Raw genomic sequence first — 14644 nt, 5'->3', positions numbered from 1 at the left:
TCTCAAAGATTTTAGTACTTCTATAAAATCTAATTATAAGTGAATCATGTGGGCTACTCTTGGTTCTGCGTCCTGTGTCTCCTGAGCACATATTTGCTGTCCCCTACCTGACTGCCCACACATGTTCGCTCTTTGTTTGTGTTAACCCCACCACTCTCTACAGCTCATTTACCCAATCTTAAGAACTAGTTGTTCCTAACAATTTTTAAGAGAAGTGCAATTTGTTCCTAAAACACCAATGTTTTCAAAAATAGGATATGTACATATTAATGTTTCTAAACAAAACATCTGCTTTTCAATGTAAATTAATCCCAATTCTCTCCCCCTGGGACTACTAGCCTGTACTGGGAGCTCTGGGCTTGGGTCTAAGTTAAGTGCTCTGGGACGCTGCACTTTTCGAGTTCCTCTGTTAACGACCTGCAGTCTTTACAGCCTGTCCTTGCTTGCGTTTAGTGTGCTGTCACTGCTCTCTGAAGCTCTGAGTTCCTGAAGCAATAGCCACCCTCTGTTAGGCTGACTGTGGCGCGGGTAACCGGGACTCGACCTTTGTAGAACTGATTTTTTGGGAAAAGAATGGGGTGTGGGTAGATGGGGGCTGAAGAAGTAATGGGGTCGGGGGAGAGAATGAAATAATGCTTTGAACGGCCTGCCTGGCTTTCTTGCAAATTCCAAGCTGGGTTCGAACCGCCCAGACCGGCACAGTGCTGGCGGAGCACAGCATTAGCTAGTTCTCCCTCCTTCCACGCAGAGTGACCTTACCAAGAGCACTCACTCAGAGCTGCCCCCTGGACACGCATGAATTTACTTAAGCTTAGCTGAGATAAATCTAGGTATGGAGAAAGATAGTTAAAATAACGGTCGATCACCAGACAGAGAGCAAAGCCCAACACGGAGCTATGAACCACATGACCCCTCAGCACACCTTCATCTATGACTGTACCTGTGAGAAGATGCCCTCTTCACAAGGCACATACAGCGCAACAGTGACAACCTATTGAAGGCTCACTCTAATGGTGGAGTAGATGTTAAGTCACACCGATGAATTGCATTTAGGGATTTACTCAAATGTCCAGATGTTGTAAACAGTCACAGAGTTAAACAGAATTTTCTTTTTCCTTCCAAGCATTTTCATATTTTATGATTTTATATTAGATTCTAAACATCTGCATATGGCTAATAAACGTAGATTTCCCCCTGAACACAGAATTCTGATAAAATCGAACAAAAAGAAAGAAAAAGAGACACTAAGATTTTCTTCAGGCCAAGGACACGCCACACATGGCTGGCATAAAGTGCTGTAATTGTAGCCTTCTCTCACTTGTGACTTACTTGAAGGAAACCCACGGAAGGTTGACCTTCTGTGACCTGGAAGGCCTCTGCCCTGCGACCTTTCCCGGTAGGGATTACCACATGCCTTCAGAAACCACAAGCCATGTTTGCTATTTATTAAAATCACGTGGGAAAGAATGCCTAAAATACAATCAGATTATCTACTCTTTTGGATTACATTTACTCATGTTCCCTTTTATTACAGATAAATGGGAACTGGCTCTGGTCAAGACTTTCTGTGCAAGTTTTTTTTTTTTTTTAAAGACTAGAAGAATTCCTGAAAACAATTTTTAAAAATTGGACATGCAATCAGAGACAAAAGTCTGAAATAAAATTCTTCCAATCTGGAGCCACTTTTCTTAGTGTGGGGAATGATGCATTTCCTAGGACTTATTCTGGGTACACTTTTTGCTTTGAGCTTTGTTTGCTTTTTGCAACAGCATTTCAGAGAAAACCAACTGACCACTTACAACCTCAACAAGGGCTTTGGGGTATGATTAAGAAACGCACCTGGACTCACTCGAACAACACGTTTGTTTAACCTGGTGACTTTCCTGTGTCTGGGGTGGGGCAGGAGCAATCTGGGCTGGGGGCAGGAAAGAGTGATATAGCTGACTCACCAAGAACAAAACAGTCGCGCTGGCTACCCCTGTAATTAGAACCGTTTTAACAGTTTCTAGGAGGCAAGGCTAGCATTTAAATGACCCACTATAATTTGGGATGAAATCCCAGGAAATCAGGCCAACTTTGGAGCAGGAGTGGCATTTTTTAGTTTACTCAGCATGATGAACCCACTGAATGCTGAGTGTTCCTCCCCTGGGACAAATGTAGGTCAAGGGGAAAATTAACTCTAAAGGGGTTTAGCCAGCAAGGAAGAGAATCGGAGCAGGCGCTCCCCGGGGCAAGGAGGGTTCATTTTACTTTTGCATCTTTCTTATTATGGAAAATTTCAATCATATGACAAGATACACAGGAGAAGCCACCATAAGCCCATCCCTTACCATGGTTGATCAGCAGTTGTCCCCCTTATTTCACTGTCCCAACTCACCCCCTCTTTGACTTTCAGAAAGCAAATCACAAGCAACTGGTTTGTGCTTTATAGAAGCTTTCATTTACAATTATGTGTGTTTTTCTGAGGATCACTCCAGCGAGCTCATTGAGCATGAGATGTTAGAACCAACGTTAACCACACCTTGTAAAATGTTTTCACAATAAAACCTATCTGCCTAGAACTAATTTGCTTGAATGTAATTGGGTAATTAAAATGACAAAGTAACTTGAAACACAACCCTCTATTATTTTATTTATGGGGAAAAACAGCATGCTAAATTGAGAACACAGTGCCTGTTACTTTATATGGTTCCAGTCTTGGTGGACAGGCCAAACAAGAGAAGAAGTCAAAAGTAACCTGGTTAGAGCTGCCTGGACGCTGCCTGAGAAAATGGGAGGAGGTTACGAAGGGCCCAGGGGCTGCCTACAACAAAAGTTCCCTTTTTCCTTCAACACACACACACACACACACACACACACACACACACAAACAACAACAACAACAAGAAACAGAAAGCCAGCAGACCAAACCTGGAGCTTCAGAAATCACTCATCAAGCAACCTACCTACTTACAATAATTTATGACCAAAGTTAAAGCAAAGATCAAAGGGAACTGCATCCAGCAGGGATATCCAACTCTTCATTGCCTGATGACTAATTTGTAGGGGAATGAAGTCTTCACAAGAGAAGCCAAAATAATCGGAGGTGACTTTGATACAGTGCCACAAAGGATATGAAGAGGAAGCCAGGAGGGCTGCAGATGGCCAGGTTCCATCAGGAGTTCTAATAAAAGAGTCATGGAATTTCCCTGAACTGCAAATTCAGGAATGTTAGAAGTGGGCAAAAGTTAGGCAAGCCAGGCCAAACCTTTGATATGTCACAGCCTGTGTGTGTGTTGCTGTGGCTAAATGCTAACTTTAGCCAGTGCTGTGGTTAATTAAAGCCTTTATCTCCCCGCTCCCTCCCCCCCAAAGGCAACAGCCCATCAGTAATCTGGCCAGTGGGGTTCCTTCTGCTGTTGCATTACCCATCAGCCTGCTCCGACCCCGGCATGGTCAGAGGTCACTGGCTCTCAGTCACCAACAAAGTTCTATGCTCTGCAAAGTGACTGATTTGGCTTCAAAAATGTTAAGTTGAAATGACTTAGTGTTGCCTGGCGCTACAGTCGCGTTCACATAAACATCTTTTACAAATTTCTGGTTCTTAAGTCAATGGTCATTTTAGAAACACCAGAACCATTCAGTCTCTTCGCTTCCATGAACAACTGGCATGAGCGCCTCCTCCCGAGGCAGACAACTCTGCTCCCAGCTGAGGGAAGCGGCCTTCACACCTCTTATTTTGACAATCCCCACCACATGTCTGCCTATAACTCCATAGAATAAGATTTAAGTTTATATTAGCATTTCAACTGTGCACATTTTTCCTTTGCTCCTGAAATCACCTCAAATTAGCAGATTTATTGGAACCTTACTTAGCTCAGAAGCTTAACACGAGTCTTACAGATCTTGTGATATGTTCCCATGAAGAGTTAAGCATTTTCTCAAAAATGAATTAAAGTATGTGATTTTTTTTATAAGGGAGTCCTTATCTTTTATAAATATAGAGTAAAATACTTAGAAATCTGGGAACTCTTCAAATGGGGAGGGGGTGGAAAGTGTGGGGTATAAAATGAAGCAAAAATGACTGATACTCTTCATAAAGCAAGCCATGGTACAGGGAGGCAATGACAGTTTTTGGTCTTATTCTGTCCAGAAAAACTTTCTTTTTAAAATCTGTTTATTTATTTATTTATTTTTGGTGCTAGGGATTGAATCTAGGGGTGCATTACCAGTCAGTTACATCACCAGCTCTTTTAAATTTTTTTTTTTTTTAAATTTTGAGACAGGGTCTCACTAAGTTGCTTAGGGCCTCACTAAATTGCTGGGGCTGGCCTTGAGTTTGTGTCCTCCTGCCTCAGCTTCCCGAGTCACTGGGAATACAGGTGTGCACAACCACACCTGGCCCAGCAAAACTCTTAATAGTAAATATTTCAGATATAATGCTGCACACGTTTTGTAAGGATTATCATTTAGCCAAATAACAACCAGAGCAATGGGTAACCAAGATTTGGCAGTCAATGTTTCAACTACCTTTACCAATCTAAAAACCTAGCTTACTCACTAGACTGTTTGGAAATAATACACAAAACTAACCAAAAACAACAACTACAACAACAAAATAGCAAAAACCAAACAAATACCCCAAATCTGTCTTTTCAGTTTTTGAGATGTCACTGGCATGTTGATGATTTTTTTTGGCGGTATTAGAGATGGAACCCATGTGCTAAGCAAGTGCTCTACCACTAAGTGACAGTCCCAGCCCTATCAATGGATTTTAATGTAAATGAAATATATTATTTTAGTTTAGAAATTCAAATTTTCTGTTATCTTTATAGGTGTTGACAATTTAAATTGAAACATAAATGTAACTGGTAAGCGTACTTTAAAATACGCATACCTTGGTAAAAACTGTGCTCTATGTTCAGAAAGACCTCAGTCTGAAGGTATCATTACTGAATACAATCCTGGAGGTTTTCATATTAAAATGCCAATCATCACCAATAACCAAAACCCGAGGCATGACAGCGTGCTCCTCTTACCTTGTGAGCATACGGACTGTAGGAGTGAAACACCCGAGAAAGGTCTTTGGTCCTGTGTTTCTTCTGTGGAAGAAAAAGACAAGCGTTGAGGTTGATGGTGGCACAGTCCACACGAGGCACACAAGCCTGCATCCATCTGTACAGAGATTTATTCAGAGATTCTTCCTCTGTGCAAGCTGAGGGGACACATGGGTAAGAGCAGAAACCAGTGATGTGATGGTCATGCAGATCACAGTCACAAAGCGGCTGTGCACCCTCTTTCTAAGTTTCAAAATTAAAACCAATTATCATCAAAAACTATCAAAAAACGCATGACTCAGAGACTGAAAGAAAAAATAGTAAAAATAAAGAAAACTCAACATGCATTTTGGTCACTTTTAATTTCACTGTAGCAACAAGTGCTCTTCCTCAGAACTGGCCACATGCATCCCCTATGGAGGCTCTGCCACTTGGTTCCCTGGCACAGCCTGAGCCCGTCTGCCTGAGTCCACGAGGTGAAAGTACTTTGTTCTTTCTCTGCTGCAGAGCCCAGGTGCTGTGCACAGTGTCCCTTACAGTAGGCACTCAATAAATGTTGGCTAAATTAATGAATAAGTACATCTGAGTTAGGCACACGACCTGACATCTGTAATGATGAGCACCTTTCAAGCTGAACAGCGCTATTCAAGTCCCCTGTCCACCTCCTGTGACAAGTGGGAAGTGTGGGCGTCTCTCATTACAGCCAACTAGAGCCACGGCTTTCTTTCTCCTCCACTGTGGCCTGCCCTCCCACAACCACTAGGAACACCTGGGGCCGAGTCTTCCACGTGTCCATGTGTGCACGCACACATCTTTAGAATGGATACGAAACGTTCTCAGCTGCTGATAATTTATTCTATGTAATTCTTTTCCATCTAGAATTAGCCCGCTGCCACATCTTAAAATTCTGTCATGAAAGCAGTCGTCCATGTGTCCTTAACCCTGCCCCTGTCCTGCTTCTGCTTCTCCTCTGATCTCCCAATCACCAGGTGCTGGGGCTGCTTCTGTCTGGCTTGGGAGAGAGTCCTTGCCTGGTATCCACCTGGCATCGGGGAGCATGCCCGACGTACTTGGTTACCCTGGTGGGCACGTCACCACACCTCCCCACACCTCCCCAGTGCTGGGGGGTCACAGCAGATCCCCTGCAGGGTTCTGTGCAACTTCTGCAGCCACCCCGCTCAACAGCACCTCTGATGTTCAAGTCAGTCGTCACACTCATCGTCTCCCAGAGGCCAGCGCACTATTCCAGAACTACTTTCAATTTGTGATGCCCACCGAGAGCCGTCCCTCCCAGATTCTGCCGAAATTTCTGCCCTGTGTGTCCTGCTCTTGGATGGTCCTTCTGACCCCTTGGCTCAGGAGTCACTTAGCCCTCCTTCTCCCCTGCAGAGTGCTGCCCAGTGGAGCTGCACCTTCCAGGGACTGGACGCAGCTCCCTTGGCTATGAAAGGCTGCTCTGGGGGCCTGGGGATGTGCTTTGAACAGATCACTTGCCGTCTAAGTTTTCATGAGCTGGCGATTCTCTCCCCCTCTCCTTTTACACACTTAGCTGATGTAACTATTCTTGGCTTATACTTCACGAATACTAACACTTCCCTTGTTAGAGGATTTGATATACCACACTGGGGAACATTTTATGTTTTCCAGAAAGGAAATGGTGCCAGAGAAGATAAAATAGGCAGCATATCAATATTTAATTTAGGAAGTGTCCCAAGGACTCGTCGGTCTTAGAAATGGTTGAGCTACTAGTTTAAGGTGGCAGATAGATAAGCAAGTTGCTTTGTGTGATCTTTGTGTGACCTTGGTGTGTGGGTTTGGCACCTCCGTGTTCACAGCCAAGAACCACATGCCCCCTACTCCTTCTGGTTTTGGTGCTGAAATGGAACCTGGGGCCTCACGTGAGTTAAGCATGTGCTCTACCAATGAGCTACTCCCCGAGCTAACGCCTTCTATCATAAGCGACTTTGCCTAAGTTCGGGAGGGAAGTACAAAGCGACTTGGAGTGGCCCAGGAGAAGCCAGCAGGGAAACAGTGTCCCCCAGCCCCGTTGTTACTGAAATCAACTTGGTCATACACCAGTAGAGTTGGCTGTGAATCATAAAGGCGGTGTGTGTTCACCCGTAATCTGAAAGTCATTGAGGTTCAGAAAGAAACACCCTGAAATCGTGAGTAACTATCCAGTGAAACCCCTGCTCCTTCCACTTGCTCGGTGACGGTGGTTCCAAAGCCAATCCTGGCCTCTGTCCTGAGTGGATGAGGATGAGGGGGCAACCATCAGCTGTCGTTTTGGGGATTTGCCTTCAGCATGTTCTCCACTCAGGCCGGGGGTCCTGCAAGCTGACAGATGGGGGCTTCCAGCCGCTCGGGAGTCACAGGGGCACAGCTGATCTCAGAGGCTCTGAGAGGAGCTCCCGCACCAAGTTCCCGCACTGCGGCCACTGGGAAGCTCACAGGTAACCCAAGACCAGGCCACTGTTACCAGCGAGCCCACTTCCCATGTAGCAGCTGCCAGAGGGCTACTCGGCAAGACCTGCTGAGCTTTGCCATCAGCAGTTTTAACTGAAACCCAAAGCTGAGCCAAAAACGGAATAATTGGGTATTTTCCTATTGCATCAGAGACATGTCTAAGTTACCTCCACCTTTCAGCCTGTTAAAACAAACACCACAGTCATGCAACCACCTGTTCATTCTCCAAGTGTTTGAAAAGTAAACACGTGAAACAAGTGCGGGATGAACTTGAGCGACTGTGGCCAAAGTGCCGTGAGGGCCACAGACGTTTCTCCCAGAACTGGACCAGGTCCCTGGAGTCACCTTCACCACTGAGCCAAGGCATGGGCCATGGTGGGGAGAAGATGTGAAAAGTGCATGCTGGGTGCTACGGTCTCCGCCGGGTCCCAAAGAGAGGCGTCAGTGTGCAGGTCTGGTAAACCCGAGTATCCTGGGAGGCAGGACACCCTCCCCCACAGGGACTGCACTTCACAAACTGCTTTTATTCCACTCTGAGCACCCAAGACGCTGATGACCCCGTTTCTTCTACTCATGAGTAAACCACCTTTCAGACAAAACCACACAAGACCAAAGGCCCCAAGGGAGCATTCTGAACAGCCCAGTGGCCAGATGACGTAAGCACTTCAATTTGACCAGAGGTATATACCAGAGCTCTGACCCAGAGGTGGCTTCGGATGAGATGAGGAGCTGCCGTTTGAACGTGAAGACATAGTCAACTGAACTTGACCAACAGTCACATACTTGTTCTGGTTTCCCATACAAATGCAATGATTTCTGTGCCCTTTCTCTAGTTGCAGATTACATCTTTCTTAAATAAAATACTGCTATAAAGTAAAGCTATAATATGGCCATGGACTTCATTAAAAAAAAAAAGATTTTCAAATGGTGCAGCCCAAAGGCTGAGAGCCGATATATCTTCGGCATGTTGGAACAGCATTGGGGTGTTCAGCAAGCCTGCATCACCCTTTATGGTAAGAAGCCCAAGGAGGAGGCTTGGGTTTCAACACACTCATTAGTTCCGGTTCCCTTGCTGGCAAAGACGGTAAGAAGTGGTTAGCTGGTCAGCCGGCAGTTAGCAGCAGAAAGGTAAAGATTAGGAGCCAAGACAGCTGCAGAATGGACACTGGGGTTCTGCCTGGCGTACCTCTGTGCCACGCAGGGTGCCCGACACACCGGGATAGTGATGGCCCTTGGGAACAGGGGAGCTGCCTTCTAAAGAAGTCCCAAGAGATACAGGGGTCAGGGCTAAACGGTAAAGGCTGGGAGTCCAGGACTTCTGCGACCCACAGTGGGGAGGCCATACCCTAAGGCATGGGGTGGAAACAGCTGGGAGGTCAAGAAAAGACAAAGTCCACATGGCGACAGCCAGAAGGCCGCTGGTGAAGAACTGGTCAGGCCTGGGAGAGCGAAGGCGAGGACAGGGGCTTAGCAATAGGGGTACTGGAGTAGGGACAGGAAGTGAGGTAGCCCCAAACCCTTGCCAAGCAAGGGAAGGCTTCAGGACCAAAGATGTGACCCATGCTGAGGGAGCTCTGAGTCTGCCCTGAGGTCTTCTTTCACACTTCCTGAACGGCAGGTTCCCGTGGTAGGATGTGGACATCCTGGGCCCATTAACTTCAGTCTGCCATGTGACAATAATTGGTTGGAGAAGAAAAATATTGTTGCCAACTGGACAGTTTCTTGATAAAAGTAAAACAAAACCCAACTGAGTCTACAGCTAGGTCACGCCAGGTGAGGTCATGCCAGGTGAGGTCACGCCAGGTGAGGGCTGTCAGGAAGCAGACTCACACAGACACAGGGGACAAAGGGAAGGGGCGAGGCTGATTAAGGAGCTGGCCTGCAGACACAGAGGGATCACCTGTTATCCCACCTTGCTGTCCCAGCAAATTGGAAGGCAGAGGCAGGAGGATCTCAAGTTCAAGGCCAGCCTGGGTAAATCAGCAAGGTCCTACCTCACAGTACAAAATGAAAAGGGCTGGTGACGAAGCTCAGGGGTAAAGCACTGGTTCAACCCCCAGGGCTGAGTGGGGAGCATGGCCAAGTGATGAGGACACATGAAGGGGCAGATGAACGGGCGATGAACAATCAGACTTGTATCTCCCAAAGAGCTTCCTAGTGGTGCTCGAGATGCAGGCCACGTGGGAGCAGGCTGGAGACCAAGGACAGAGGCACCCGAGGCTACCATGACTGTGCTGAAGGAAAAGATGGCCCAGAGGAGGAGGGCCAGGGAGAAGGTGGGCAGACTGAGAACTAGCCAAGAGGCGGGAGGGACTACAGTCGGCAACTAGTTACAGAGCAAGAGGGAGAAGCAGAAGACAAGGTCGAGGTTTCTGGATTGGCTCATGACAAGAATCTAGAATGAGAAGTAGGTCTGAGGACCTGGTTCAGTCTCCAATACCATGAGGCTGCAGTGGCTGGAAAACAGGAGAGGGAAGGAGGAGTCGATGTGAGGGCGGGTGCTCAGAGAGAGATGTGGCCACAGACCTGGGAGTCGTGAGCACCCTGGGTCATTTAAAGCAGGGCAGGGGCGAGATGACAGGCGCGTACAGAGCCAGGAGGAGGAGACGGGTTGAAGTCCTTGGAAGCAATGGCTCTGGACCCTGGGCGAGGTGTCCACTCTGAACTTCCCACACAAACTGAGGGAGGCTGGCGGCTCTCGGCCTTGCTGCAGGTTAGGTCGCCAGGAAACCCTCAGAGCACACCGGAGTTCCTTCCTGCCCCCGGGCTCTGATTTCACTGGTTCTGTGGACGCTGGCAAGCTTGAGGGTATTTCCAACATGTGGAAATGAAGCCACCAGCCAGGATCATCTCTAGGGCGACTTCCAACTCTTTAACCTCTGAGCTGCTAGAGCACCCGCTGCCTTTCAGCTGCTGCGCTCTGCCTTCTGGAGCCTACGGGCACGTCCTGCCTGGCCCCTCATGCCTGAAGCTCTGCCTTGACCTTTTCCTCGACTTAAAGATGCACTCCACACGTGGGATTCCTCTGCGGACACCGAGGCTTCGGCTGCAGGACAGGCTACTGCTATCTATCTAGTCCCTCAGCTGGTGAGTGCTTCTGTAAAATAAATGGAAAGCTACTTTAGCAAACCTGAACCTCTACTTTGTTATTCATGTACAGAACACCAGAGCTGCCCTAAGAGCGCTCGACAATACCAGCACTCGATCTCAGTCTTACTATTCTATTGTGCTGTGCTGAGGGTGTCGCTAAGATGGTAACACTCAGTCAAGATCCAGGTCGAAGAGGGGGGGATTCATCAACTTTAAAACGATGAACCACAAAGTTTAGAGATCAATTGTAAAAATCAATAATGTGAAATATGGTGGTGACAAAACAAAACACACAGAGAAACAGGCAAAGCCCACCACCTCACCTGCTGTCCCTCTACGCAGGGACTGAACCAGCCTTGTACCCACAGAGCACCCCCCCCAGCCCCTCTGCTTTTTCCATAAGGCATATAAAATACTTTCTTGTTTTTCTTTGAGAAATAACCCTCTGTGACAGTAGGGAAATGGAAGAAAAACAAGCTTAGCCTCTAGTAAGACCAGCAAAGTAACTGAGGTGGCCATAAGGCTTGGATGAGTCTTGAATTTCCTCATCTCCACCCAGCTGCAGCGAACTCAGGGACCGGGGGACAGTGTAAGCCTTTCTTAGAGGACACCCACATGGCCAGAGTCTAAGAGCACAGGTTAGAAAGTAGATGAGTCCATCTGTTCACCCAGCTGTGATGGTATTCGAAGACAATGACCAGGCCCACGTGGGAGTGCACAGCTGACTGTAAAGCCCAGCAGCAGGTCTCAGCCTTCTGGTTTCTAAACACACCTCAGTGGAAGGAAGGTGCAACCGTCAGCCCCTCAGGCTCCCAGGGCCAGGGAGTGGGGTGGAGGCAGAGCAGGTGCCACTTCCCTGGTAGGTCCTGAAGGAGGCGGCAAGGAAGGCGAAGGCGAAATCGGCACTACCTCAGGGTACCTGATAAGATAACGCAGAAACAGCCACACTTTGTCCTGTCAAGCTCACCTTGTTTTCTAAAGAGAACAGTAATTTACAAGAAAAGGTCATTTTTCAGCAACAAGGGCACGGGAGGCACCGAAGGAGAGAAGGTACTAGTTGTTGCTAAAATGAGCAGCCATTATAAGCAACGGGACAGAAACAGGCTTTCAACAGACTCAAATCCCTGCACAGCAAATGGACCAAGTCAGAGGGCACCAAGAAGCACACACTGCACAATGGCTCATTCACACGTCCTTTGTAGGGCAACTTCTGGGCGCCCAAAGTGGCATGCAAAACCATGAGTCACTATAAATATCAATTCCATATCACTGACCTTCACTCTGCCCTCTAAATGACCACAACAGGAGAGCAGGTTTGAACTCTTATCTGGATGACTGTAGCAATGCTTTCTTTCCTGGACTACCTGAGCCCAATCTGAAATCAGCGTTGGCAAAATATGGCCTAGGAGCCAAACACTGCTGGCCTGCCCGGCTCCTTTTTTTAAAATTTGGCCTTGGGAATGGAACCCAAGGGCACTTAACCACCCAGCTAAATTCCCAACCCTAAAAACAAACAAAAAAATTTTGTTTTCACATTTTGAGACAGGGTCTCACTAAGTTGCTTAGAGCCTTGGTAAGTTGCTGAGGCCTTCTTTGAATTTGTGATGGCCCTGCCTCAGCCTCCTGAGTTGCTGGGATTACAGGCCACCATGTCCAGCTGGCCTCTAGTTTTATACACTGTCCAATTGTTTTTACAACTTATGTAAAGTTGAACTGGAACACAACCACATTAGTTCCTCATGTTATATCTATGCTTTGGGGCTATACGGGCCAGCAAAGCGGAGAACATTTAGTAGCCGGCTCTGTTCTAGACTTTGCCAATCTCAGCTCCACATTATTCTTTTGCATTCCTGCCTGCAAAATCACCTGGGAATTGGGATTTGAAAAATCTCCCGAGGTGAACGTAATGTGAAGCCAGGGTCAGAAACTTTGCTTGGACCACCCCTTTACTGAGGCCAGAGTGAGTTTTTCTAGTGCACAGTCATCTCACGTCTTTAGGAACCTTCAAGGATTTCCTATTGTGCAAAGAATCAAGTTTCCAGTTAGCATTAAACCTTGTCCCACTTTTGCCACTGACACAGAGACAATGCCTTGCTCCTGACAGACCAGTGTCGTCCTGACTCCACATCTCACTAAGCCACTCCTTGGCCAAGAACCTCTCCACCACCTTCTCCACGTGGGTTCCTCCAAGCTGGATCCTCTACCCAAAGCACACTTTTTAACTATGGATTCCTGCAGCTTCTTAGCTGCTTTCATTGTGTTGACTCCTTGAGGAGGTGCTTGCATGTGGGAGATGTCAGTGAATCACTTGCTGGCCACCCCTTCATCCCACATTTCAGGGTCACCTGCAGAGGGCCTTCTACTTTCTCAATCTCTCAGCCCGGGGTACCCTTGCTGACGAGACCTAAACTCATGACACAAAACCACTTTTTAGTAACCTTGGCTTCCCTGTTTCTTTGTCTTCGTTCACGCTACAGACTCCCACCCTCATGCATTCTCCCAGTCCCCCGATCCCTGTGTATCTGTGGACTGAGACCACCTGAGCACCACCTGATCACTGCCCTCTGCATTTATATTCAACTGTGTTTCTTTCTCTTCCTCCTATTCCCAGCCAGGGTTCTGCCTCATTCTCACGTGCTCCATCTAAAATCCATTCTGAGTTCTACCACGTAATCCATTAACTGGAAATCCCATTCACACATCTCATTCCACACCTGCCGACCACACTGTAGACCCTGTACCAGTGCGTACACCAGACGAGGCTGCTGGACTCAACAGAGATTAAGAACCTGAGGAATACCATCAATGGATGTCCTTAACCAGAAACCAGACACAGCGAGTACTGAAATGTTTGCGTGTTCCTTAAATTCTGGATATTAATATTCTGCTCATAAAGTGGCTATGGCAAAGAAAGACCTGTTCGTGGTACTTAAATAGGTTACTAAATTAAATGTAAATTTTTACTGTGGATATAATTACTACTTTTAAAACTACAAATGGTTCTTTCAGGTGAGAACTGTAAAATACTCTGAATTTGAAACATGTTGCCACGGGATGTTGCTTTAATTCAATTCATACTGTAGCCATGAATTTATTAGCATGTTTGTACTCTCAAACTTTTTTCTCCAAAAAAGTTCTACATAGGATAAGGGAATGACATCACTTGGTATCTTGTGCTTGGTAGAAAAATATTAGGAGGGACACAAATTTTAAGTTTTTATTGTGGTTTACCTTACCTTAAATAATAAACCAACCAGTAACAGTTTGGAATGTAGTTAGATGACTCATCATCTCTCCATGTAGTGGATGCTGGTTTTGTTTTTACAACATACCCAAGCACCTGAGAGTGTAAGGATAAATATTGTGTCCCACGAAGGTCCTCCCTTCCCTGGGCTTACTTTGAAGAAACTGTTTGTCAAAGCAAAGAAAGAAAAGTTTAATCTAACTAAATTTTGTTTCCAACAATTTCAGTACTGGTTGAGTCCAAAAATCTGACATCCTTGGATTTCAGATTTCTGATTAGAGATATTCAGCAGTTAAAGTCTATAAAAATATTCCAAACACTGAAAACCTTGAATCCTGGTGCAAAGCATTTCAGGTGAGGGAATCCCAACCTGTGTTTCCCAGGTACAGCATTACCCAGGCTGGAAGAGGTTTCACTGTTACTTCTAGAGCATAAGACATGGCTCTAGTGTATGGCATGTCTTCCCTGGTGACATTCAGGAGGGTTAATAGTGCTAGTGGTGAAACTCCAAGGTTGGCTCCTTCCTCAGACACAGCAGGCAGCTTGGGGCCACAAACGTGCCATCTGTGTACTACGCTGCTTTCATTTCTGTCTTTAAGGTTCCATGTGATAAATTTTTTGAAATCAGGGAGGTAGGGGAGGTGATTTTAGCTTTTTTCCATTTGCTTAATAATGGTGTCTGATAGCTGTAAATTAAGTAAAGACTGTTTACAATTAAGCAAAAAGAAAACAAAAAAATGAAGTCAAGTTAGAGTTGTACCAAGGACAGAGAGTAACATTTTGCAACTGGGTAAGATCAATGCATGTG

At 46.4% G+C, this 14644-nt stretch overlaps 1 protein-coding gene across 4 annotated transcripts in view; it reads right to left on the bottom strand.

The window, feature by feature from the left end:
* Positions 1–14644, bottom strand: part of Cdkal1 (CDKAL1 threonylcarbamoyladenosine tRNA methylthiotransferase) — a 594700-nt gene that overhangs the window by 126269 nt on the left and 453787 nt on the right. For all 4 annotated transcript variants that reach the window (XM_077801468.1, XM_077801469.1, XM_077801470.1 and 1 more), the window contains one exon: positions 5019–5081. In XM_077801468.1, the coding sequence (XP_077657594.1) occupies positions 5019–5081 (63 nt within the window). The remainder of the gene's footprint in view (positions 1–5018; positions 5082–14644) is intronic.

This window comes from Urocitellus parryii, chromosome 8 (genome assembly GCF_045843805.1).
Source record: "Urocitellus parryii isolate mUroPar1 chromosome 8, mUroPar1.hap1, whole genome shotgun sequence".
Taxonomy (NCBI): Eukaryota; Metazoa; Chordata; class Mammalia; order Rodentia; family Sciuridae; genus Urocitellus; species Urocitellus parryii.
The sequence above is the reverse complement of the archived record's forward strand: the minus strand, read 5'-3'. Positions and strand labels throughout refer to the sequence as shown.